This window comes from Balaenoptera ricei, chromosome 7 (assembly GCF_028023285.1).
Source record: "Balaenoptera ricei isolate mBalRic1 chromosome 7, mBalRic1.hap2, whole genome shotgun sequence".
NCBI classification, from domain to species: Eukaryota; Metazoa; Chordata; class Mammalia; order Artiodactyla; family Balaenopteridae; genus Balaenoptera; species Balaenoptera ricei.
The window spans coordinates 14,459,283-14,484,547 of NC_082645.1; the positions used below are offsets into that span (position 1 = coordinate 14,459,283).

At 41.0% G+C, this 25,265-nt stretch overlaps 1 protein-coding gene and 1 long non-coding RNA gene across 5 annotated transcripts in view; one reads left to right on the top strand and one right to left on the bottom strand.

The window, feature by feature from the left end:
• Positions 1-1,388, bottom strand: part of LOC132368895 (cytochrome P450 27C1) — a 29,034-nt gene extending 27,646 nt beyond the window's left edge. Inside the window, exon 1 of the mRNA XM_059927690.1 lies at positions 1,126-1,388. Coding sequence (XP_059783673.1) covers positions 1,126-1,386 — 261 coding nt within the window. The 5' untranslated portion in view covers positions 1,387-1,388. The remainder of the gene's footprint in view (positions 1-1,125) is intronic.
• On the top strand, positions 837-24,650 carry LOC132368896 (uncharacterized). 4 transcript variants are annotated; one of them, XR_009504178.1, is made up of 4 exons: positions 837-1,176; positions 4,677-4,853; positions 11,271-11,346; positions 24,414-24,650. It is a non-coding gene; the product is annotated as an uncharacterized LOC132368896 (long non-coding RNA). The 4 variants fall into 4 exon arrangements; XR_009504176.1 differs by lacking the exon at positions 24,414-24,650 and adding an exon at positions 12,850-14,160; XR_009504175.1 differs by lacking the exons at positions 11,271-11,346; positions 24,414-24,650 and adding an exon at positions 12,850-14,160.
• The last annotated feature ends 615 nt before the right edge of the window (positions 24,651-25,265 follow it).

Below are 25,265 nucleotides of genomic sequence, written 5' to 3' on the forward strand. Positions count from 1 at the left end.
TCCCTCCCCGGGATCCTCTCCCCGGATCCCCTCCCCGGCGCTCCCTCCCCGGGATCCTCTCCCCGGATCCCCTCCCCGGCGCTCCCTCCCCGGGATCCTCTCCCCGGATCCCCTCCCCGGCGCTCCCTCCCCGGTTTCCGCTCCCCGGATCCCCTCCCCGGCGCTCCCTCCCCGGTTTCCGCTCCCCGGATCCCCTCCCCGGCGCTCCCTCCCCGGTTTCCTCTCCCCGGATCCCCTCCCCGGCGCTCCCTCCCCGGTTTCCTCTCCCCGGATCCCCTCCCCGGCGCTCCCTCCCCGGTTTCCTCTCCCCGGATCCCCTCCCCGGCGCTCCTCCCCCCGCCCCGGGATCCTCTCCAGGGGTTCCCTCGCTGGCGTCCTTCCCGGGATCCTCTCCCTGGGATCCTCTCCCCGGATCCCCTCCCCGGCGCTCCCTCCCCAGGATCCTCTCCCCGGATCCCCTCCCCGGCGCTCCCTCCCCGGGATCCTCTCCCCGGATCCCCTCCCCGGAGCTCCCTCCCCGGTTTCCTCTCCCCGGATCCCCTCCCCGGCGCTCCCTCCCCGGGATCCTCTCCCCGGATCCCCTCCCCGGAGCTCCCTCCCCGGTTTCCTCTCCCCGGATCCCCTCCCCCGCGCTCCCTCCCCAGGATCCTCTCCCCGGATCCCCTCCCCGGCGCTCCTTCCCCAGTTTCCTCTCCCCGGATCCCCTCCCCGGCGCTCCTCCCCCCGCCCCGGGATCCTCTCCAGGGGTTCCCTCGCTGGCGTCCTTCCCGGGATCCTCTCCCTGGATCCCCTCCCCGGCGCTCCCTCCCCGGGATCCTCTCCCCGGATCCCCTCCCCGGCTCTCCCTCCCCGGGATCCTCTCCCCGGATCCCCTCCCCGGCTCTCCCTCCCCGGTTTCCGCTCCCGGATCCCCTCCCCCGCGCTCCCTCCCCGGGATCCTCTCCCCGGATCCCCTCCCCGGCTCTCCCTCCCCGGTTTCCGCTCCCGGATCCCCTCCCCGGCGCTCCCTCCCCGGGATCCTCTCCCGGGTTTCCCTTCCCGGCGCTCCCTCCCCGGGCCTCGTCCCCGGCGCCTTCCCGCCGGAGCGAGCCCCCTCGCGCTCCTGGTCCCCCGCGCGCAGCCTACCTGGATCTCGTGGATGCGGCTGAAGCCGTCCTTCCAGAAGAACTCCACCAGGTTGGCGAGGGTCCGGGGCCCCGGCATGGCGGCGAGGCTCCGGGGCCCCCCTGTCCGGCCCCCGGCCCGCGGCGCCCCCGACCGCCCGGCTCCTTTGTCCTCGGCCCGCGCCCTCGCCGGGAGCCTGGCGTCCGTGGGCCGAGGCTGCCAAGGGCCCCGCTCGGGCGCCGGGCGCAGACGGGCTTTGAGTATCCGCGCCAGCAGAGCCATTGCGATCCTCTGCGTTGGTTGGTTTGAGCAGTTTTTTGTTTCGAGGGCTGCCCTTTGCCCCTTGCTTGGTTTAACTTGCTCGAGCAGAGCTCCTGAGAACTCCTACGGCCTGGGCATCAGTTTACACAGACCGTTATTAAACGCTCCCTCCCCTAAGGCTGGGGAAAAGGGGGTGGTCTGCGATTAGACTGCCAGAGAAGTGAAGCGGTTATTATTTTTTCTTCACATCAGATTAATTAAGCGTTCTTTGAGATCAAAAAGTTTTAAGGTCAACGCCACTTCCAAGCATGGCCAAAAAAAAAAAAAAAGAAAAGAAAAGCCTACTGGGATTTTTTAAATTATTTCCCTTCTTAAAAATTACTATAGAGAGTTTACCGAAGAACGCTAATTTGCCCTTTTTGTATTTTAAAAACAGTTCTTTATGATTTCAAGTTATACAATTATAATTCAATCACAAAATGAGAACAAAAATGTTAGATGACCTTGCAGTAGTTCACAGTATTGTAAAATGACCACATTATTATTTTAGCACAAGTTTCCATAATGAAAAATATGCTGTCTCTATTGATGGTTTTTATGGGTCTCAATTTTATCCGAGCACACAGTACACGTTGGAAATAATAGTGGAGTATGGTGAGGGGTAAGGGACTTTTCTTTGGACATTTGGCTTTTTTTTTTCTGGTCTCCCACAAGGACTGGTCCTGTTGCACAATGCTTAGGGAAATGAACACACCTCCACGTGAAGGTGAGAAGAAAGAGAACTTTGCCAATATAGGTTTAGATCTCAGTGCCAAGCTGCAGAAGGGAAGCTCCCCCCCCCCACAAAGAGGGAGGGGCCCTTGGCATGGGAGGGGCCCTTGGCATGGGAGGGGCAAGAAGTGTGTCATCTGGTTTCAGGAAGGGAGCCCAGATTCTGAGCTAGCAATTCAACAACTTACTCTGAAAACTGAGAACATTATTTAAAGATTTCATAACAGTTTGTACTCCTGCATCTAAACGTTAAAAAAAAAAAAAGTCTACAAAGTATTGTTACTTTTTGATTAGTAGTTTATACCTTTACAACTCTGTTAAATGTACATTTCATTTAAATATTTGTAAGTACGTAAGTGAAACAAAGAAGACCAGAGTTATTCCGTTTCTACAATTTGATTAATAAATACTTAGCAACTCTTATTTATAAGGCACTATAGCTGCAAGGGACTCAAAGAGTAAGATATTAAACCTGCCTTTAAGGAGCTCATAACCCACAAGAAGAATAAAACAGTACACAAATACACACCAGATTAGCATAAGTGCCATAAAACTGGTACAGAATATGATTGGAATTTGTGGGCAGGGCGATCACATCCACTTATAGAGTAGGAAGGGGTGGTGCAGGAGAGAGACCTCCTGAAAGAAGGAGACTTTTAGGCAAGGTTTGAAGAGAGGGCTCAGATTCAAGAGGCAGAGTGTGAAGAATGGCACAATCACTTTGTTCCTAGAGATTTTTTGAAGTATTTCTGAGGGTTACTGCTCCTCAGGAACAAAGAAATCATTAAAGAACCATATATGTAAAAGGCAATTCAGTCCATTCTAGACAAGGAACTGTTCAAGATAGATTTACATATATAATGGTTTAAAACACAGCTAGTTCTCTATTAGGGAAAAGGGTATAAAGAAAGATAAGGAGGAAGAACGATTTCACGGTACATAGACACAGGTTTTCACAGAGCACCCCTGCTCTCATGTCTCCTAAAGCTAGTTTCGAAATTGTGGATACAAATAAAGTTATCCGTTCTTGATATTTGCCTCAAGCTCAGTGAAAGTAAGCAAGAGGCTATTTTAGAGTCTCAGTACATTGGCATAAATTATCAATCAGAAATTCTGCAGTAGAACAGGATATTGTTTTGTGGCTAACTATTATTAGTGGAAAACATACATGAATCCAGACATAGACTAAATCATTCGGATTGGGAGAATTTTTTGTGTGCTAATCAAAAATAATTGTAAAAGTAACTGTTACTTTGGTCTATCCAGCTTTCTTCTAATGAATATTGCTTTATATTTTTTTTTAAAAAAAAAGGTTATTTAAAACAAATGAGTCTCATAGCTGTGGGGAACTCTAGTGGAGAGGAAATAAAGGATGGAATGTTATAAGAATCTTAAACATAAGTAAAAAATGACTGAAAAATTTTTTTTCCAGAATAGGAAAATACCATCCATGTGTTTGTTCCTTCCCCCCCACCACCCCCCACAGTGAGCAAGAGAAATAGAAATGAGACTCCAACTTCAAGGAGACAGAACAGCACCATCTGTCCAAGTCTGACCTGAAACCAGACTTTGTACAGATGTTTTCCCTCAAGAAAACCAGTCTGTTGGCAGTACATAGGGAAACTATGAGCTGCCTTTACCCAACAAAAAAGGAAAATAAGATTGCCCTCTGAAAGTTAGACAAATAAACACACAAATTATTAGTCATCTGTGGAAGTAAAACCAAGAGATAGTATTTAATATCTCTCAAAACTCTAATCAAGGCGACCTCAGATACATCTCAGGATGCAGAACTGGAATATGGGCGCTGTTAGGTAAGCAAAGTTCAATGAATTATTCTTGGAATAGAACAGGGATGATCAAACTGGATCTCTGAAAAGATAAGTACCGTACAAGACATTCTAGAAAGCAAGGTTCTGAATTCCAAAACCCAAACTTGCTGGTCATGGTGGGGTAGGAATAATTTACCAAGCTTGCTCCTGTCTGGGTGAAATATCTCTCACCCATGCTCGCTTCCTGTGCTCGGATTCCTTGCCCACTGTCTGGTTTCATTTTTCATTTGAAGAATCAATGATGTTTTTTAAAAAAGAATTAATGGGGCTTCCCTGGTGGCACAGTGGTTGAGAATCTGCCTGCCAATGCAGGGGACACGGGTTCGAGCCCTGGTCTGGGAGGATCCCACATGCCGCGGAGCAACTGGGCCCGTGAGCCACGACTGCTGAGCCTGAGCGACTGGAGCCTGTGCTCCGCAACAAGAGAGGCCGCGATAGTGAGGAGGCCGCGATAGTGAGGAGGCCGCGATAGTGAGGGGCCCGCACACCGCGATGAGGAGTGGCCCCCGCTTGCCGCAACTGGAGAAAGCCCTCGCACAGAAATGAAGACCCAACACAGCCAAAAATAAATAAATAAATAATTCCTATTTGAATTTCTCCCTCCTCCATAAAAAAAAGAAAAAAAAATTTTTGGTCCATCAGTTCTAATAATTCAATTTCAAAAAAAAAAAAAAAAGAATTAATGGTGTGATCTTGTTTCTTCCCCAGACCCATCAGTAAAAAGACAGAACAGCAAGAAAATCAGCCAAAGTTATTCCAGAACCGAGAGCTCTCAAATCCTCCTTCCTGTGAATAAGAAGGTGCTATTTCAGCCACTGCTGACACCCAGCCACAACAATCCCTGTTAGTTCAAGCAAAGAGGAAAAGCTACCTCTTCCTACAAAGGTATGTGGGGGGACTTCCCTGGTGGTCCAGTGGTTAGGACTTGGGGCTTTCACTGCCATGGCCCAGGTTCAATCCCTGGTCGGGGAACTGAGATCCCACAAGCCGTGCGCTTCGGCCAAAAAAAAAAAAAAAGAGAGAGAGAGAAAGCTATGTGGGAATTCTCCAGTGGGGTTCATCAGCCAGCAAAGCCTTAGAAGCAGTTGTTAAGCTGCCAAACACGTGGGTAATATGTGTAGTAGTATTATTGCATACATGTGTTTACATGTAAATACATGCGTCAAATACAAGTGTTTAATACAGGCCAAATACATATTTAGTAGACATGTATTGAGCATCGGGCACTATCCTAGGCACTTCTGCACCCCTTAATCCACCTCATTCTCACAACTACCCTGTGACATGGGCACATTAGCCTCATTTCACATGAGGAAACAGGCTTCAGAGACTTGCTCAAAAGCGTTGACTTAGTAGGACCAGAGTAAACACTGGAATCCAAATCGGCTTTGGAGTTTCCTTTCACTGCACCTGCTTTGTGTGTAAGTGAAGAGAATTGGGAGTAGGCCAGCACTGGTTGCGTCAGTAGGGCACATGCTTCATGGCTTTCACCATTTCTCGCATACTGATGCTGCAGATAGATAACACAGAATGAGACTTTGTAGTACATCCTGAAAGGAAGGCAGGAGGCCCCTTGCTTGTCTCCAGAGGGCCTCAGGAGGAGTGGTGTTCACTCACTCTCCTTTCCTCTGTAGAGCCACCCCTCCCCGTGCCAAAGCCGCCCTGCTTGAAAGTGCTTGGTCCGAGCGGTTTTGTTGGTTTTGTTCTCGGAGAGACAGCAGTGAGCAGTCTTGAAGCAGGATCTTATTTCCCTACCCAGAGGTTGAACCTGAGTAGCCTGGATGAAAAGCAGGAATCCTGTTTCAAGGAAGCAAAAACTGCCAAAATGGGCACCAAGTTTATTATTAGAGACACAGCACAACATGTGGGAGAGCACACAGAGAAAAGGTTTGTTTATTTAAGACAAAAGCAAGGCAGAAATACACACCCAGAGAAGAGGGTGTGTGTCCCGAATGAGAAGCCTGCCAGGGAGGTGATTTAAATCCCTTATATGGGGCAGTTCTTCCTGGTCTTTACTCTCCTCTGGCCAGTTAGCCCGCTTCTTTTCCCACATCTGAGCTGTCTTTAGGGCCCTGCCCGCAATATGCGTGCACATCTTTTTGCCAAGATGGATTCCAGCGTGGAGGCTTACGGGGAGTTGACAACACCTACTGTGGGATGGCACTCCCTCCCCTTGTGACCCCAGAGGAGCCTCCCTGCACAGGTGCCGTCGGGGAGGTCTCCTTGACCTCAGGAGTGAGAGATGTGGTCCTCCTAGCTCTTTACTCCAGCAGAGCTCAGCTCCTGCTATTAACTTTGTCCTTGGCGTGTTTAGGGAAAACAGAGCTCCAATGTCCTCCGTTTGACAAGCTCCAGCTGCTCAGCCCAGGGGCCCAGCTATCTCCTACCTCAGTTTGCATGGGGCTGGCTGCAGGGGAAGTCCCTGACTCCAGGGTGGCCAGAGCCCTCCAGGGACTTTGCTAGAGCAATCGGTGCAGACACTGTCTTCTTTGGGGACTGCAACCTGTCAGCCCCTGTGAGCCAGCTGTCACACACAGAGGCACCCAACTGGGTCTTTGCAGACAAAGGCGGGAGAGCCCTGACACCCTCATGTGAGACACTGGAGTCCAGCTTCCCAGAAGGGACCTATCATCCCCTCCCTAACTTCTCAGGTAGGCGAGTTGGCACTTTTTTCCCCTTTACGAAGTGCCGTTTACCTGGTGAATTAATCATGGCTCAGGGTGAGGTCCTCAGTCTTACAGATTCAGAGGTTCCGTTCTGTCAGAGCCTCATGAAGGAGAATACCTGATTGGTAGGGATGGGAACTTTCAATATGATTAAACTCTGAGTAACTTAAATGATGAATTTACAATAAGAGCGCAAACTCTCAATGTATCAAACCTTTAAATTGACCTTGCCAGCCTGTTCTCTCCCTGTAGACATCGGAAATGAAATTATCAGCAGGTTGCCTGGTGTCCCTCATGGATCTGTAACCCTCTACCCCTCGACAGGGCTTGCTTGTTTACACAACAGCTCCCTAGCCTGAGTCTAGGACTATACACCTCTTGAGGGCTGGGATTGTGTCTCACTCGTGGTTGGATTCCCCCAAGCCTAAGACAGAGCTAACACACATGTTGACACTCAAAAATGTCCAAACAAATTTCTGTTTCAGTCAGCAAAATAAAGAAATCCCATCACCACTACTACACCACCTACTTATCAAATGGAAACATTTCCTGCAATGGTAAAACATGACTTTGGCATTAGCCAGACTACTTCCCAGCAGTTAGATGAATCCGTGACCCCGCTGTCCACTGAACAAGACTGTGGTAGAGACCACCAAGGCCTCGGGGCTTCCTTCTGGCATCCTCTAGGATGGCCTTGCCATTGCCTCAGTCCTGAAGGCTCTGCAGACTTGTTCCTCTCTGCTCCGCGTGGGTCCTGATGCCTCACACGAGCCATGGCACACAGGACACAGGTACTTTGTATATTAACATTTTGTTGTCCAACAAATGGATTCCCTACAACAAATAGGGAACAGAGGCTCACGTAAGTTAAGGAGCTTGCAAGCTTCATATTATTGGCTTCTAAATTGCCTAGAATAGCTCGTTCAAGGCTTGCTTTCTACTGGGTTTTAAGAGCATCAACTTTTCCCTTAACTTGAGAAGGGCAGAGGATGTGACAGAGGATGGGGTTTCACTTTAGAATTCTCTTCTTGGACGGGTCACTTAAATCCTGACATTTATGTTCCCTGTTTGAAAGTACAATAGCAATAACAATACGAATATCTGATTTGTGTACAATACTTTATAGTTCGCAACATATGTTATTTCCAGTTGACCCATTCAACAACCCTTTAGCTAGACAGATCAGTGATTGATTCCTGGAGATTACTAGAGTGATTTGCCCAAAGTCATCTGGCAGGCAAGGGCCCAGGATATTTCTAGTTTTGACTCCCAGCCCCATGCTCTCTCCACCTTCTTGCCCTGCCTCTTTCCTTACAGGCACTGATAGCAATCATACTTAGGTCTGGAAATATCATACGCGGTATTTCATCCACCACAGAATTTGATGAGGCTACAATGAATTTGTTGTGATCTGTGATTGTTGAGCTCCTCCTGTGTGAAAATCACTAGGCTAGGAGCTGTGGGAAATACCAGGAAAAGTTGACTAAAATGTGCACTCATCCACCTGGACACCAATTCCCACGTGCTTTATCCATTGAGCTATAATTTCAAATTGGCTCTTTTTGATGCACAGTTTTATGAGTCTAGACAAACACATGCAGTTGTGTAACTGTCGCCACAGTGGGGACATCAAATGACTTCATCACCCCAAAAAATTCCCTTATGCTCCTTTATAGTCAACCCCAGCTACTCCCTTTTCCAAAATATCCTATCCGTGGAATCATACAGGAGGCAGCCTTCTGAGTCAGGCTTCTTCCCCTGAGCATAATGCATTTAGGATTTACATGCTGTTTCATTACCAGTGGTTTGTTCCTTTTTATTTCTGAGTAGTATTGCATTATAGGGATGTACTATAGCTTGTTCATCATTCTGATCAATGAAGGACGCTTAAGTTGTTTCCAGTTTTGGGCGATTATGAATAAAGTCCCTCTAAACGTTCATGAACATGGTTTTGTGTGAATGAGCACATAAGAATGAGAATGCTGGCTTTGCAGTCCATTTTTATGCCCTCAACACTTTTTTGCCCTTTTTAGGACTGATTTTTCATGCACTTGTCTCATCTTAGTCAGTGGTTTGTCAGCATAGAGCCCACCGTGGGCTACATGGGTCCCCAGCGAAGCGAGGTACACCTGGAAGATCCCAGAATAGGGGGTTCTCCTTCTACTAGTACTATTCCTCCTTCTGGACCTCCCTGCACCGTCCCTCACCCCACAGGTAAAGTCTGGCTTCTTCTCTGCCTGTTAAATTGTTACCGACCAGGGTTCTTGGCCTCCTTAATAAATAGAAATTGATAAGAGGCCAGGCAAGAAATTCAGGCAAGGCTTTACTGGGGCCCCTGCTGCAGCGGGGGGAGCGCGAAGAACCAACAGGTTCCCTTGCTTGCTCCCTCCCCGACGGGGGGTGTGGGGTGTGGGGAGTGAACTGGTTCCTTATATGGGGTGAGGGTAGGGGGTGTGTCCAGGGGTCAGGCCGGAGGGGTAGCTTAGGTGGTTTGCCCACCCCTTTGGTGGTGTTGAGTGCAGCGGGCATGCGTGGTACCCTGCTTTTGCTCCTGACCCCCTGCTTTTGCGCCCGGATCCTCAGAAGTGGCAGTTGGGGTTTTTGGTCTTTTTGTACCTTGTTGTCCATGATTTGCACATGCATGCAAAAATAACATGCATGCAGTTATTTTTAGTTCCTTATGGTTTCTTTGTATTTTGTTGCTTGAGACGTTTGTCCAGGTGCAGTTGGGGTCCCAGGTTCCAGGTCCCAGCTTGTCTCAGAATCACTCCTCATTGCAAGTTTCATTCCTCAGCAAAGTTCCATCTGGCCACCTCACCCCACAGAACACTCCCTCTCTTTCCATCCCACTCCCCATTTGTCTTCTACCATCATATCCTGCCTGTGACATAAATAGATTGGGCTCTGTCTTTTTCTGTGGGGTCTGTAGTTGCACAATTATGATCCCCACTTTACAGACATGGAAACTGAGGCCACTGCAGCAAAGGGTCCCAGGTCCCAGCTTGTCTCAGAATCACTCCCCATCGCAAGTTTCATTCCTCAGCAAAGTTCCATCTGGCCACCTCACCCCACAGAACACTCCCTCTCTTTCCATCCCACTCTCCATTTGTCTTCTACCATCATATCCTGTCTGTGACATAATTAGATTGGGCTCTGTCTTTTTCTGTGGGGTCTGTAGTTGCACAATTATGATCCCCACCTTACAGACGTGGAAACTGAGGCCCAGTGAGGCTAAGCAATTAAGAACGAGGTAACATTTTCCAATCACCCACCACCATATGCCATAAGGTCTCCAACAACATTTTATTGTCCCCTCCTCGTCAGATGAGAAAACTGAGGCTCAGGGAGGAGAAATTGCTTGTCCAGGTCACACAACTGGGACTAGAACCGAGTTTTATCTGGCTTCAAACTCCGATCTGTGTGGTGTGAGTCTGGGCTCAGCACCACACAGCACGATGCGACACTGCGCTAGGTCTTAGAATGGAGGGGGCCTGGCCCAGGGACTCCAGGCAGCACCGCTCACCTCTGAGCTTCCTCCTGACCTGCAGGGCAGAGACCGTGCAAAGGCTGACTGACATCCGGGCCAGGGCGCAGGTGTGCCTGGTGTCTGGCCTAGGAGGCAGCATCCCGCCATCCCTGCCCTTCCCTCCCCACGTGCCCATGGACAGGGCTTCCAGAGGAGCCAGGCAGTGACCAGGAGACCTCAGGGTCTTCCATGTGTTGGAGCTCCCGGGACAGGGGTGCCTGATGGAAACAGGAGGAGAAGCAGACATTCTGGCTGACTCCCAACTCAGTTATCCTCTGGGGCTCAGGTCTGCGGTTCCCACCATTGCTTTGTTGGCATTTTACTTACCATCCTTTTTAAGGATCCACAGTCCTCCACCTAGAATAAGAATTGGTATTTCTCCATAAAGTCACCCTAACTCCACGGAGGCCTTGTTAGGCCAATGGGAAGAACTGTTTAGGTTCCCGCTGTCCATGAAAATCTTCTCAACATTCAGAGTAGGGCCCAGAGTAAGAGGAATGTAGGCACTGAAATGCACACTGACCAATATTCAGCATGCAACAGACTACTGAAAATTAAACTGTTCTCCTTTGAACTGTGGAAGGAAAAGTGTTAAAATAATAATAATTACCATTTATTGAGCCTTTACTACATGTCAGGCATTATACAGAGCTCTTTACACAGTGTCTCAATTAATTCTCATAAAAATCCTTATTTTATAAATGAAGAAACTGCCACAGAGGTTCCATAACCTGAGGGCAAAGCCTGGGGAGTAAATGGTCTCTGAAAACTGCCCTAGCATTTTGTGAAGCAATACTGTGTGGCTGGAGAAGAAACAGCACTGCATTTCTTTGCAGCCAACATATTAATTTCCTAGCAAACGCTTTACCTTGGACTCCCCAGCCCTCTGGAGAAGAGGCAGAGACAGTGGCAGGACCTACCTCAGATGGCAGAGAATGTTACCAATGTTCAGCAATGGCTGCTGATGAAAAAGCAGAGAGACAGGCCACACAGTGAATGTGCCACTGTCTCAGGGTGGGAGGTGGACATGGTATTGGAATGGTCAGTGGTAGTGTGGAGAAAGTTCAATCTTCTACCCATCGAGCCCTCACTGCTCCCCTTCTTTTCCAGGGCTCTCTCCCCTTGCTGGCTACTCCCAGGCAGAGTGGGAACTACCAAGAAAAAGCCTTTGGAGGCAACCAAACAGGTTCAAATCCTGAGTCTTCTAGTTACCAGCTATGTGATCTGACAATTTAGTCAACCTCTCTAAGCCCCAGTTTCCTCATCTGAAAAATGGAGATGATAATAATCAGGTGCCTGGTAAAAGGCATCCATTAAAAAATGATTTCATATTTAATGAAGAAAGACTAGAGCTTTCTCCCTAATCAAAAACAAGACAAGGGTGTCAGGTCTTGCCACCTCTATTCAACATTGCACTGGAGGTTCTAACCAGGGCAATCAGACAAGAAAAAGAAATAAAAAGGCATCCACACTGGAAAGAAAGAAGTAACACTATTTCTGCTTGCAAATGACATGATCTTATATATAATAGAAAAGTGTAAGAAATTCACACATACACAAACAACTATTTGAGCTAATAAATGAGTTCAGCAAAACTGTAGGGCACAAGGTCGGTATACAAAATGGTTGTATTTCTATATATAAGCAATGAAATATCCAAAAATGAAATTAAGAAAACAGTTCTACTTATAATAGCATCAAAAAGAATTAAATACTTGAGAATAAATTTAACAAAAGAACTACAAGACTGGGACACTGAAAACTGTAAAACATTGTTGAAAGATATTTTAGAAGACTTAAATAAATGGAAAAACATCCATATATATGAATTGGAAAGACAATATTATTAAGATAACAATAATCCCCAAATTAATCTACTGATTCAATGTAGTCCCTATCAAAATCTCAGCTGCCATTTTTTACAGAAATTGATAAACTAAAGCTAAACTTTGTGTAGAAATGCAAGAATAGCCAAAACAATCTTGAAAAAGAAGAACAAAGTTGGAGGACTCATACTTCCTCATTTCAAAACTTACATAATCAGGATTACTATGTAATCAAGATGATGTGTTACTGGAATAATAATAGACATCTACATTAATGGAACAGAATTTAGAGTCCAGAAATAAACCCATACATCTAGAGTCAATTTGGTTTTTTTAATGAGTGCCAATACAGTTAAATGGGGAACAAACAGTCTTTTCAACAAATGGTGCTCGGACAACTGGATATCCACATGCAAAACAATGTTACACTCCTACTTCAAAAATCAACTCAAAATAGACCAAACATCTAAATGTAAAGCCAAACTATAAAACGCTTAGATGGAAACATAGGGGTAAATGTTCATGGTCTTGGATTTGGCAATGGTTTCTTAGGACACCAAAGCACAAACAACAAAAGAAAAAGTAAGTTGTAGTTCATCAGAATTAAATACTTTCATGTTTCAAAGGACACTATCAAGAATGTGAAATGAAAAGCAACCATACTCCAATAAAAATTAATTTTAAAAAGTAAATTAAAAAAATTAATTAACTAATTAAATTAAAAAAAAAAAAAAAAAAAAAAGAATGTGAAATGACAACCCAGATTTCCAGTTCCAATCTGGCAGGTAAGGAGCTCAGAAGTCATTGCTCCCATACTAACACCAATAAGAAAGCTTAACAAACTGAAAAAATTTTTTTCTTAGATCCAGCGGAGGACTGAGGTCACAGGCAAACTGCTGTCCCATAAATTGGTGAAACCAACGGATGGATACAGAGAAACACAGCTTACCAAAGATGAAGCCCAAGAGCAGTGGGAACCACTGTGGGAACCAGTAGCAGGGAAACTTAAACCGTAATTGATGAATTGTTGGAGGCTCGATCTGGAAAAGCTTGTAAAAATACCAGGGGTTTCAGCCTTAGGGAGGACCCACACTTTCCTGAGTTTCACCTCCAGGAGCTCTACCAGGTTCTTTCAATGAAGATCAGAGAAAAATCCCCCCATCCTGCCAGAAAGGGGAGAGAAAATACACCAAACGGCTCTGTTCTTCTTAACAAGGCTTTCAAGAGAAACTATTTTACCAGAGCCTGACTGAGGTTTTACTAGAGCCTAGCCAAGCTCGAGGAAGGGAAATTCCCAACTGCAGCCCCACTCTGGGCTTCCTGCCCTATATAAGTGGGGGGAAATCTGAGAAGCACTTCAGAAGGTCACAGAACAGGGGCGTGGTCTCACTAAAAGACTAGACCTAATCATAAGATTAGAGAATCCCCTTCCCCAAATCTGACCAGCACATGGATAGGTTTCCTGTGTGATAAAGGAGACAAACCCAAGAAAACCAGAGGAAATTTAGCCTCTGACACTTACAGCTACAAAAATAGTAAACACAGCCTAAATCTTGGCCAGATAAAAATAAAGCCTCACACTGATGGCCTTTTTAATTCAGTTCCTTTTACCCAGTATATCACGTTAGCCTTTCAACAAAAAATTACAAGGCATCCTAAAAAACAACACTTTGAAGAGACAGAGCAAGCATCAGAACCAGACTCAGACATGGCAGAGATGTGGGTATTATCAGACTATGAATTTAAAATAACTATGATTAATATGATAAGTGAAAAAAGTACACAACATGAAAGAATAGGTGGACAATGTAAGCAGAGAGATGGAAACACTAAGAAAGAACTGAAAGGAAATGCTAGAAATACAAAACAGACTATAAAGAAATGAAGAATGCCTTTGATGGGCTTATCAATAGACTGGACACAACCCTGGAAAGAATCAGTGAACTTTAGGAAATGACAACAGAAATTTCTGAGATTGAAATACAAAGAGAAATAAGAATGAAAAAGACAATAGAATACCCAAGAACTATGGGTATTACATATGTATATAGGGATACAAAAAAAAAGAAGAAAGGAACAAAATAAATATTTGAAGTGATAATGACAGAACTTTCCAAAAGTAATGACAGACACCAAACTACTCATCCGAAAGCTCAGAAAATACCAAGCAGTATAAACACCAAAAAAAAAAAAAAAAAAAAAAAAAAAATCCAATACCTAGACATATCATATTCAAACTGCAGGAAATCAAAGACAAACAGAAAAGCTTGAAAGAAGCCAAAGGAAAAACACACCTTACCTATTGAGGATCAAGTATAATAATTACATCAGACTTCTCTTCAGAAAACATACAAGCAAAAAGAGGGTGGTATAAAATATTTTAAGGTGTTGGGGAAAAACCCACCAACCTAAAATTCTGTACCCAGAAAAATTATCCTTAAAAAGTGAAAGAGAGGGATTTCTGTGGTGGCCCAGTGGTTAAGACTCTGTGCTTCCCCTGCAGGGGCACAGGTTCGATCCCTAGTCAGGGAATTAAGACCCTGCATGCTGCACAATGTGGCCAAAAAATAAAAAAATAAAAAAAAGTGAAGGAGAAATAAAAACTTTCTAAACAAATAAAAATGAGGAAATTTGTCACCATTGACCTATTTTGCAAGAAATGTTACACAAAATTCTTCAGAAAGAAAGAAAATAATGTAGGTCAAAAATTTGGATCTACATAAAGAAAGGAAAAGCTTAGAGAAAGAATAAATGAAGATAAAGTAAAATCTTTTATTTTTATTATTAATTGACCTAATAGATAACAGTTTTGTTTTTCTTAAATAGCAACAAAGTATCCAGTGATGATAGATTATGGATCAGTGAAATGAATGATAGCAATGTTATAAGGGACAGAAGGGAAGATTTAGGAATACTTGGTTATAAGGTACTTGCATGACCTGTGAATTGGTATACTGTTATTTGAAAAAAGACTTGAATTAGTTGTAAATGAATATTGCAAAAGCAATCACTTGAAAAAGCAAACAAAGAAGTATTACTGATACGCTAAGAGAGGAGAGAAAATAAAATTCTATAAAATATTCAATTAAAACCAGAGAAGGCAGAAAAAGTGAAAAACAAGAGAAACAAAGAATAAGGGAAAGGAATACAAAACAGTAAACAAATATGGTAAGATATCAATCCAACCATATCAATAATCACTTTAAATATCAATGGTCTACACCTAGAGGGGTGGGATAAGGAGGGTGGGAGGGAGGGAGACGCAAGAAGGAAGAGTTATGGGGATATATGTATATGTATAGCTGATTCACTTTGTTATACACACCATTGTAAAGCAATTATACTCCAATAATGATGTTAAAAAAAAAGAAAGAAAAAAACAATTAAATAATTACAACATAAAAAAATATATATCAATGGTCTAAATACAACATTCAGAAGACAGAAACTGTCAAAGTGGATAAAAAAACAAGACCCAACTATATGTTTTCTGCAAGAAACTCACTTTAAATATAGATATATTGGAAAAAAGGGATGGAGAAAGATACACCATGCTTATACTTTTTTAAAAAGCTGGAGTAGTTATATTAATTTCAGACAAAACAGACTTCAGAATAAGGAAAAATTATTAGGAATAGAGAGGGGCATTAGGTAGTAATAAAGACTCATTCTCTAAGAAGACAAAATGATACTTACTGTGTCTGTGCCTAACAACAGTGTCAAAACACATGAGGAAAACACTGATAGAACTGCAAGGAGAAATAGATGAATTGATTATCATAGTTGGAGCTTTCAACACCCTTTTATCAGGAATTGACAGATCCAGCAGCCAGAAAATCAGTATTATGTAGTTAAAATGAACAGCACCATCAATCAAACTGGATCTAATTGACATATATCTATGACTTCATCAAACAACAGAATACACATTTTTCTCAAGCTCACACAGAACGTTCACCAAGATAGACCATATTCTTTTTTTTTTCCCCTGACTACACACAGTAACATTTCCAGTATTATTTTCAACCATAACAAGCAAAGTGGAATTTAAAACAATTTTTTATACAGCAGGTTCTTATTACTTATCTATTTTATACATATTAGTGTATATATGGATAGACCATATTCTTGGCAGTAAAATACGCCTTAACAAATTTAAAAGAATAGAAATAAGGTATCAGACCACAAAATAATTAAATTAGAAATCATTAACAGAAAAATATCTAGAAAACCCTAAGATAATTGGAGGTTAAACAGCACAATTCTAAATAATTCATGAATCAAAGAAGTCTCAAGATAAATTTTAAAACATTTCAAACTAAATGAAAATAAAAATACAACTTATCAAAATTTGTGGGATGTAATGAAAGTGGTGCTTAATGGGAAATGTATAGCATTGAATTCATATATTAGAAAAGAAAGAAGATTTAAAATAGATAATCTAGTTTCCACCTTAGGAAATTAGAAAACAAGAGCACATTAAATCCAAAGGAAGCAGAAGAAAAGAAATAATAAAAACCAGAGCAGAAATCAATGCAATTGAAAACAGGAAATCAAAAGATAAAATGAATAAAACCAAGAGCTGATTTTTTGAAAAGATCAATAAAAATGATAAACCTCTAGCCATGTTAACTAATAAGCAGAAAGAAAACAGATCTTACTAACATCAGAAATAAAAGAGGAGCCAGGGACATCAAAAGGATAAAGAAAGGAGTATTATGAATAAATCTATGCCCAAAAGTTTGATAACCTGAATGAAATGGACCAGTTCCTTGAAAGACACAATCTACCAAAACTCACACAAGGAAAAACAGACAATTTAAAGAGGCCTATATCAAAGAATTATAATCAGGGACTTCCCTGGTGGCGCAGCGGTTAAGAACCCCCCTGCCAATTCAGGGGACAGGGGTTTGAGCCCTGGTCCAGGAAGATCCCACATGCCGCGGAGCAACTAAGCCCTTGTGCCACAACTACTGAGCCTGTGCTCTAGAGCCCGTGAGCCACAACTACTGAGTCCACATGCCACAACTACCAAAGCCCTCACACCTAGATCCTGTGCTCCGCAACAAGAGAAGCCACTGCAGTGAGAAGCCCGCACACCTCAACGAACAGCAGTCCCCGCTCGCCACAACTAGAAAAAGCCCAAGTGCAGCAACAAAGACCCAATGCAGCCAAACATTAATTAATTAATTAATTTTAAAAAAAGAATTAGAATCAATAATTAATAACCTTCCAAAACAGAAAGTACCAGGCCATGATAGGTTCACTGGTGAGTTCTACCAAACATTAAGGAAGAAATTATAATACCAATTCTTTACAATCTCTTCCAAAAAATAAAAGCAGAGGGAATACTTCCTAATTCTTTCTATGAGGCAGCATTATCTTATTATCAAAACCGGAAAAAGTCATTACAAGAAAGGAAAACTACAGACAAATATCTCTCGTGAACATGAATGCAAGAACTCTTAACAAAATATTAGCAAATTGAATCCAACAAGGTATAAAAAGAATTACCACAATCAAGTGGGAATGATTCCAGGTATGCAAGGCTAGTTCAATATTTGAAAATCAATTAAGGTAATCCATCACATGAACAGACTAAAGAAGAAAAATCATATGATCACATCGATAGATGCATAAAAAGCATTTGACAAACTCCAGTACCCAGTCACAATAAAGTCTCAACAAACTGGAATAGAGGGGAACTTCCACAACTGGATAAAGAACATCTACCAAAAAACCTACAGCTAACATCATACATAATGAGGAGAAAATAGGTGCTTTCCTGCTAAGATCAAGAATAAGGGAAGGATGTCCACTCTCACCACTCCTGTCCAACATCATACTGGGAGTCCTAGCTAATGCAATAAGGTAAAAAAAACAGGAGGGGGCTGGATAAAAGATACACAGATTGGGAAAAAAGAAATAAAACTTTCTTTGTTTGCAGATGACATGATTGTCCATGTGGAAAATTCCAAAGGATCAACAAAAAAAGTCCTGGAATGAATAAGTGATTATAGTAAGGTTGAAGGATACAAGGTTAATTTATAAAAGTCAATTGTTTTCTTATACACTGGCAATGAACAATTGGCATTTGAAATTAAAAACACAACAGCATTTACATTAGCATTCCCCAAAATGAAATATGAGGTATACATCTAGTAAAATATGTACAAGATCTACATGAGGAAAACTACAAAATTCTGATAAAAGAAATCAAAGAAGATCTAAATAAATGGAGAGATAATCCATTACATAGATAGGAAGACCTAATATTGCCAATATTCCAGATCTTCCCAAGTTGATCTATAGATTCAACACAATTTCAATCAAAAACCCAACAAGTTATTTTGCGGCTATTGACAAACTGATTCTAAAGTTTTATGGAAAGGCAACAGACCCAGAATAGCCAACGAAATATTGAAGGACAAAGTCAGAGGAGTGACACCATCCAACTTCAGGACTTATATAAAGCTACTATAATCAAGATAGTGTGGTATTGGTGAGAGAAGAGACAAATATTTTAATGGAACAGAATAGAGAGCCTATAAATAGATCCACACAAATAAAGTCATTGATCTTTGACAGAGGAACAAAGGCAATGCAATGGAGAAAGTCTTTCAACAAATGGTACTGGAACAAAGAACAAGAAATTATTAACAATAATTTTTCAAAAGGCCCTTCCACATGGAAATTAAATAACCGCCTATAAAACTCCTTGAGCAAAAGGAAAAATACACACCAAAATAACAATATTTATTTTTAAAATTGATAATGAAAACTACATATCATAATCTGTAGAATTTAGCTAAAGCATGATCAGAGGAAAATTTGTAGCTTAAACATTTTTGTCAATAAAAATGAAAGAATTTAAGTTCTCAGCTCAAAAAGCTAAGAAAGGAGAAAGGAAATAATAAAAATGAAAGCAGAAATTAATGAGTTGAGGAATCAAAAAACAATAGCTCCAAGCAGTAAATCAAAATCCTATTTCTTTGGGAAATCCCTAGCAGTCCAGTGGTTAAGACTCCATGTTGTCACTGCCAAGGGCAGGGGTTCAATCCCTGGTTGGGGAACCAAGATCCCACAGGCCACACAGTGCATCCAAAAAAAAAAAAAAAAACCCTATTTCTTTAGAAAAGAATTAACAAAATAGACTGCTACCTATATTTACTCAGGAAAAAAAGAAATAAAGCACAAATATAAAAAATAAGAAATATTAAATGAAGAAAAAAAAATAAGAAATATTAAATCCATTGAAACAGAAGATATTTTTAAAATCCTAAGGGACCATTTCTCAGGCTTCTATGAAAATACTGAAAACCTGTACAAAGTGGATTACTTCCTATGAAAATACATTACATCACATACAGATGGCCAACAGGCACATGAAAAGATGCTCAACATTGTTAATTATTAGAGAAATACAAATCAAAACTACAATGAGGTACGACCTCACATCAGTCAGAATGGCCATCATTAAACTGATACTATGTATAAAATAGATAACTAATGAGAACCTACTGTATAGCTCAGGGAACTCTACTCAGTGCTCTGCAGTGACCTAAATGGGAAGGAAATCCAAAAAAGAGGGGACATATGTATATGAATAGTTGATTCACTTTGCCATACAGTAGAAACTAACACAACATTGTAAAGCAACTATACTCCAATAAAAATTAATTTTAAAAATCTAGAAATAACAAATGCAGGGGGGGGTGTGGAGAAAAGGGAACCCTCCTACATTGTTGGTGGGAATGTAAATTGGTGCAGCCACTATGGAAAGCAGTATGGAGTTCCTAAAAAAACTAAAAGTTGAGTTGCCATATGATCCAGCAATCCCACTCCCGGGCATATATCTGGACAAGACTATAATTTGAAAAGATACATGCACCCCAATGTTCATAGCAGCACTATTCACAAGAACCAAGACACAGAAGCAACCTAAATGTCCATCAACAGATGAATGGATAAAGAAGATGTGGTACATATATACAATGGAATACTACTCAGCCATAAAAAAGAATGAAATAACGCCATTTGCAACAACACGGATGCATAGAGATTATCATACTAAGCGAAGTGAGTCAGAAAGAGAAAGACAAATATCATATGATATCACTTATACGTGAAATCTAAAATATGACACAAAGCAACTTATCTACGAAACAGAAACAGACTCTCAGACATAGAGAACAGACTTGTGGTTGCCAAGGGCGGGGGGGTGAGGGAGGGATGGACTGGGAGTTTGGGATTAGCAGATGCAAACTATTATGTACAGAATGGATAAATAGCAAGGTCCTACTGTAAAGCACAGGGAACTATATTCAATATCCTGTGATAAACCATGATGGAAAAGAATATGAAAAAGAATGTGTATGTGTGTGTGTGTGTGTGTGTGTGTGTGTGTGTAACTGAATCACTTTGCTGTACAGCAGAAATTAACACAACATTGTAAATCAAATATACTTCAATAAAATAAATTAAAAAAAAATACAGTTCATCAAAATTGACCCCATTAGAGACAGCCAGTTTAAACAGACTAATTTCCCTAGAAGAAATAGAGAAACTTATCAAGGAATTTCCATATAAAAAAGAACAAAGGCCTAAGGTTTCACTAAAATTTCTTTGAAGATTTCAAAGACCAGATAGTCATAGCGCTTCACAACTTTTTCCAGAGCTTTGAAAATGAAGGAAAACTTCTTAACTCTTCTTATAAAAGACAAATAATACAAAAACCTGATAAAGAAAAAGAAAATTACAAATATTACTCATGAATATTCATGAAAACAGTCTACATAAAATACTAATGAACAGAATCCAACACCACACTATAAAAATGATACAACATATCCAAGTGGGATTTATTCAGGAATACAAGGTTGATTAAATATTAATAAATTAACATACTCTATGTATAGATTTAAGGAGAAAAATCTCTTTATTTCCACAGATGCTGAAAAGCCTTTGGCAAAAATCATTACTGATTCCTGTTTAAAACACTCAGGAAAATAGAAATTGATGGATATTTTTTAACATGTGAACACACACATGTGCACATGTACACACGCACACACACACACACACACACACCCCTTTGTGCTTAAAGCCAGCATTTCATTTAATGGGGAAATAGAACTTTCCAGTAAGATCAGGAACAAGGTAAGTTTGCCCACTGTCTCCACTACTATTCAACATTATACTAGAGGTATTAGCCAATTACACATGAGAATCAATTACAGGTATGATATTTGGAAAAGAAAATTAAAACTATCTCATTTTGCAAATGATATTAATGTACACAGAAAACTCTAGGGAATCAATGATAAAACTAACATTTCAATAAAGTAGCAGGCTGTAAAATTATCATATAGAAATCAACAGCCTTCAACTATACAAACAATGACCGGTAAGAGTATATAATAGAGAAAATCCCATCTATGTGACAACAGAGAAGATAAATTACTTAGGAATAAATATAATAAGAAATCTAAAAACATATACATGAGGAAAACTTTAGCAAAAGAAAAGTAGCCTTGAACAAATGGAAAGACATTTCTTGTTCTTTTGTAAAATAACTCAATATTATAAAAATGTCAGGTATCCCTAAGTAAATTTATAAATTGAATGCAATCCAATAAAAATAACAATGATTTTTTATTTACTTTTTAAAAAATTGAAGTATAGTTGATTTACAATGCTGTACAGCAAAGTGACTCAGTTATACATATATATATATATATATATATATATATATATATATATATACATTCTTTTTTATATTCTTTTCCATTATGGTTTATCCCAGGACATTGAACATAGTTCCCTATGTTATACAGTAGGACCTTTTTTTCCATCCATCCTACATGTAATAATTTGCATCTACTAACCTCAAACTCCCAATCAATCCCTCCCCCATCCCCCTCCCCCTGGGTAACCATAAGTCTATTCTCTATGTCTGTGATTCTGTTTCTGCTTCACAGATAGGTTCATTTGTGTCATACTTTAGATTCCACATATAAGTTATATCATATGGTATTTGTCTTTCTCTTTCCGACTTACTTCACTTAGTATGATAATCTCTAGTTGTATCCATGTTGCTGCAAATGGCATTATTTCATTCTTTTTTGGCTGAGTAGTATTCCATTGTATATATGTACCACATCCTCTTTATCCATTCATCTGTCGATGGACATTTATGTTGTTTCCATGTCTTGGCTAACAATAAGATTTTTTAATGGAACAAGTTGGTGCTAGATTTCATATGGAAAAATAAACATGCAATCCAAGAATAGCAAGGAAAACTCTAAAAGGAAAAGATATAAGGTGACTAGCCACACAAGACGTTAAAACATACTATAAAACATCTATAATTAGAGCAATGTGGTGCTAGCACTTAAACAAACAAGCCTGTTATCACAGTTTGTCAAGTCTATCATAGAAAAATCAGAAATTAAGTCAAGTACATATGGAACTTTAGTATATGATAAAGGTAGCAACTCAAATCACTAGGGCAAAAAATGGACTTTTTCATAAATGATGCTGGAACAATTGGTTAGCCATTTGGGGAAAGGAAAAGATTGAGCTATACCTCACACCATATTCAAGAATAAGTTCCAAACGATCCATGTAAGTATTAGGAGAAAACTAGGTGAATTTCTCTTTAATCTGCATATAGAGGAAGGCTTGCTAACTATGACTCAAATCCAGATTCACTAAGTGCACTAAAAAAAAAAAAGATTGCTAATTTTTAAAAATATTTATTTATTTGGTTGTGCTGGGTCTTAGTTGCAGCAGGCAGGCTCCTTAGTTGTGGCTTGCTGGCTCTTTAGTTGTGGCATGGGTACTCTTAGTTGTGGCATGCACGTGGGATCTAGTTCCCTGACCAGGGATTGAACCTGGGCCCCCTGCATTGGGAGCACGGAGTCTTAACAACTGCACCACCAGGGAAGTCCCCCGATAAATTTGATTAAAATAAAAAATAATGATTTTTCATGGCAAATATCACCATAAACAAAGTCATAAGACAATCGACAGACTGCAAGAAAATATTTGCAACATACATTACAGATAAAAGACCAATATGCCAGTATATAAGTAACTTAAAAATTGAGGGGGAAAGAGGGAAAAAACAAAAATAAAAACAAAGAAAAACTGGCAAAAGATAAAAGGCAATTCAAAAAATTATATACAAAAATGAAAATTTTTTCAACCTCACTCATAAGAGAAAAGAAAATTAAAACTACACTAAAATACCATTTCTTACCTATCGCATTATCAAGTTTTTAAAATGACAACCCACTCTGATGGTGAGGAAGTGGATAAACAAGCATCTCATAAATTGTTGGAGGAAATGTGAATTAGTACAACTTTTGTAAAGGGTAATTTGGCAGTATCTAACAAAACTACCCATGCACTTACCTTTTGAATTAGCAATCCCGTTTCTAGGAATTTACCCTGAAGATATACCCGACAATAAGAAAATACATTGCGTGATGTTTATTATCAAAGCATTGTTTGCAGTTGCAGAATATTTTCAACAATCCAAATGCCACACTTTGTTTTAGTCTGCTCTGGCTACCATAACAAAATACCATAAACTGGGTGGCTTAAACAACAGAAATTTATTTCTCACAGTTCTGAAGGTTGGGAGGTCCGTGATCATGGTGCCAGCAGATTTGATGTCTAGTGAAGGCCCACTTCCTGGCTTGCAGATAGCTGCCTTCTCTCTGGCTCACCTGTCTTTTCCCCTGTACAAACTCATGGAGAGAGAGCTCTTGTGTCTCTTCCTCTTCCTATAAGAGCACTAATCCCATGAAAGGGGTTCTACCCTCATCCAAATCTAATCACCTCCCAAGGCACACCTCCCCAACTCTTAATACAATCATAATGGGGGTTAGGACTTCAACACAGGAATTTTGAGAGGACACAAACATTCAGTCCATAATAACAGCGGCTAAATAAACAATGGTACATTCCCACAATGGAAGTTGTTTAAAAAAAAAAAAAAGGACAGAGGATTTGGTTCATTCTCTTGTTTCTGTTTGTTTCTTTTTTATATTCCACATATGAGTGAAATCATTTGGTATTTTTCTTTCTGGTGGTGGTTACCTGAGGAAAAGGGGTGTGAGGGAAGGTGAAATGGGTAAAGGGGATCAACTGTGTGGTGACAGATCGAAACTAAATTTTTGGTGGTGAGCAGAGAAGTAGAAATATGTTGCATACCTGAAACTTAGTGTTATAAACCAATGTTACCTCAATAAAAAATAAAATTTTTGAATTTTTTTGAAAGAGGAAAATCTCTATGAATTGATATGATTTCCAGAATTTACTGTTAAGTTTAACAAAAACAAAAAAAGCAAAGTGCAAAACGTTATCTAGAGGGACTTCCCTGGTGGTCCAGTGGTTAAGAATCTGTCTTGCAATGCAGGGGACACCGGTTCGATCCCTGGTCAGGGAACTAAGATTCCACATGCCATGGGGCAACTAAGCCTGCACACTACAACTAGATAGCCCACATGCTGCAACTACAGAGCCCATGAGCTCTGGAGTCCACACACCACAACTACAGAGAAGCCCGCGCACCACAACGAAGAGCCTGCATGCCGCAACGAAAGATCCCGCGTGCCACAACTAAGCCAATAAATAAATAAATAAACTTTTTTTTAAAAAAAGGTTATCTACAGTATACTACCTATTGTGTAAGAAAGAAGAAATAAAAATAAAGAAGGAAAAAATAAGAAAATATACATGTGTCTACTCACTTGAGCATAAAGGAACAAAGATAAACTATAAGCTAAGACTAGATACCTATGGGGCATGTCAGGAAATGGATGGAAAAGACAGGAAATATGGGTGGGAGAAAGACACTTATCTGAATATAATTTTTGGTACAATCCAGACTTTTGGAACCGTGTTAGTGTTTCACATACTCAAAAAAGGAAAATAAGTAAAATCATCAAGTAAGGGGAAAATTTAATAAAACTAAAATTTAACCCAATCCCTCCCCCCAAATGAACCAAACTGCATATCACATGAATAACATAACCACACTGAAGGGAGACTGGGAAAAGAACCCAGGTAACATTTGAACACAGTATTAGGACTACATGTCCTCAGGCTAAAACCCCAAAACGTCCCTAAACAAGCACTGAACACTAATTAGTAGGCTTATTTTTCACAGAGGCAAAAATTAACACCTCTGAAACTATGTTATGTACATTCTAGGACTGAGTAAATAAAAAAATATATTGTGTAAATGGGAGCCAGTTTTCTCACTGTC